Source organism: Henckelia pumila, chromosome 2, assembly GCF_033568475.1.
Source record: "Henckelia pumila isolate YLH828 chromosome 2, ASM3356847v2, whole genome shotgun sequence".
NCBI classification, from domain to species: Eukaryota; Viridiplantae; Streptophyta; class Magnoliopsida; order Lamiales; family Gesneriaceae; genus Henckelia; species Henckelia pumila.
Genome location: NC_133121.1, coordinates 122526956 through 122529535, shown reverse-complemented (window position 1 = coordinate 122529535; position 2580 = coordinate 122526956). Strand labels below are relative to the sequence as shown.

General features: G+C 39.3%; 1 protein-coding gene across 1 annotated transcript; it reads left to right on the top strand.

The window, feature by feature from the left end:
* The first annotated feature begins 240 nt into the window (after positions 1 to 240).
* Positions 241 to 2261, top strand: LOC140882974 (7-deoxyloganetin glucosyltransferase-like). Its single transcript, XM_073289248.1, has 2 exons — positions 241 to 783; positions 1050 to 2261. The coding sequence occupies exons 1-2, from the start codon at positions 267 to 269 to the stop codon at positions 1973 to 1975; spliced, it is 1443 nt and encodes a 480-aa protein (XP_073145349.1). The 5' UTR covers positions 241 to 266; the 3' UTR covers positions 1976 to 2261.
* Positions 2262 to 2580: the final 319 nt, after the last annotated feature.

Here is a 2580-nt window from a genome sequence, read left to right as displayed (position 1 = left end):
AGATGGACATTAATTCATTAACTATGCATTAACTAGTTATGGAGCCAAATTTTGTAGCGAGATGCCTATGATAATGATGATTTTTTAGATTATAAAATGTTGAAAGAAGAATTATTTTTTGAATATATTATTCTCCGTACATGAAAACCCTTTTGCTTCCTCTATATATATAATTGGTACCCGAATCCCACTTTTCTCATCTTCTGCAATTCTTTTGATCCTTTCTATTAACTATTAAATTCCTAGCTTTCTAGCAAAAGTGAAATATGCATTCCAAAGTAGAATTAGGAAAGCCTCATGCAGTATGCATTCCATTCCCAGCTCAAGGCCACATAAATCCAATGCTAAAACTAGCCAAACTTCTGAATCACAAGGGCTTCCACATAACCTTTGTGAACACTGAATATAATCACAGGCGTCTCGTGAAATCACGGGGCCCGAATTCTCTAGACGGGCTTCCCTCGTTTAGGTTCGAGACCATCCCCGATGGCCTCCCACCGTCGGATGCTGATGCCACCCAAGATGTCCCGTCTTTATGTTATTCGACCAGCACCACTTGTTTGTCTCCTCTAAGAGACCTTATAACGAGGCTGAACGACTCGGGTTCGTCTAACGTGCCTCCGGTTACGTGCATTGTTACCGATGGGGTGATGAGCTTTGCTCTTGAAGCTGCTGAGGAATTTGGGATCCCTGGTGTCTTGTTTTGGACTACTAGTGCTTGTGGATTCTATGGGTACTTGCAGTATGCTACACTTGTTCAAATGGGGTACATACCACTCAAAGGTGCGCATTAGAAAATGTTATGTATATATGCAATAAAATAAAATGAAGATATATAGTTTGATGTTTTTTCTAGGCCATAAATTGCGTTTGCAAAATACAAACTTTATGTGATCCAAAGAGTTTTCCTTAAATATTTTTTGATTACTTTAAGCTTATATATATTTCAAATCTATCAAAGTATCACAAGTCTAAATTTTTACAGGATGAGAATAATATTATTGTGTAAATTTAATTCATAACTTTTTCTTCTTACGTGCAAAATGTAGATGCTGGTTACTTAACAAATGGATATTTGGACACAGTCTTAAATGGAATCCCAGGCATGGCTGGAATACGTCTGCGTGATCTTCCAAGTTTCTTGCGCACCACCAGTATGGATGATATAATGCTCAACTTTGTATTGACCGAAACCGCGAGAGCCAGGCGAGCTTCCGCCGTCGTTTTGAACACATTTGAAGACCTCGAACACGATATCCTAAAGGCATTGTCATCGATGCAAACTCCGGTTTACGCCATCGGTCCCTTGCAGTTTCTCGAAAAACAATGCAACGATACAGCGGCCTTAGACATGCTCGGATCCAACCTATGGAAAGAAGAGCCGGGATGCCTAGAATGGCTGGATTCAAAAGAGGAAAAATCAGTAGTGTATGTTAATTTCGGAAGCGCTGCTTTGATGACTAGCAAGCAGCTGATGGAGTTTGCATGGGGGCTTGGGAATAGTAAGCAAACATTTTTGTGGGTCATAAGACCGGACATTGTTTCTGGTGGTGAGGCGAGTCTCCCACCCGAATTTCTGGATGAAGTTAAAGGAAGAGGCTTTCTTTCGGGTTGGTGCGCGCAAGAAAAAGTTCTCAATCACCCTTGTGTTGGAGGGTTTTTGACACATAATGGATGGAATTCGAACCTTGAAAGTATATGCAGCGGGGTGGCGATGGTATGCTGGCCGTTTTTCGCAGAACAGCAGACAAATTGTTGGTATTCCTGCGGTAAATGGGGTATAGGTATGGAGATTGACAATAACGTGAAGAGGGATGAAGTGACAAGTCTTGTTTTAGAGCTGATGGTGGGAGAAAAGGGAAAAGAGATGAAGGGAAGGGCTGCGGAGTGGAAGAAATTGGCTCTAGAAGCTGCTAAGAGTTCGTCTTATGACAATCTTGACAAGGTTATAAATCAAGTGCTTCTGTCTCGATAGTACTCCGACATTGGAAAAACCTGCTGATTCTATTTTTCAGGCACTATCCGAACGGTAGCATCGAACAAATTTAATTAACTACGTACCCAGAGATCTTGGTGGGGATCTTAATAATTGTTTAGTCTATGCTGCCACATTTGGGGCAGTGCCCGAATGGGGATCCAACGGCCCACATTTTTATACATTTGAGATGTTCACGTCTGAATAATTAGTTGGATTTGTGTGTGTGGGTCTATATATATATATATATATATATATATGTTTGTGCAATGTGTAGCTATGGTACGTGTGGACTGATGATCATTTAAATAATGTGTGTTTAATGTTTCCTGTAAGGATTGTTGCTTACGTACTGCATAATATAATTTCATCTCTAAATTCATCGTATTTCATCTCAGCGACTATTTTTAAACAAATCAACTGTTATTAATAAATTCATCGTATTTCGTTTCAGCGACTATTTTTAAACAAATTAACCGTTATTAATTGCGATGAATTAACTTAAATCGGTGTAATATTAGGAACGAATTTTTAATGTTAGTCGCTTATAAGCGCGTTTTCTTGAAGTGAAAGTTTATATATCAAGATTGATTCAAGATGCAATA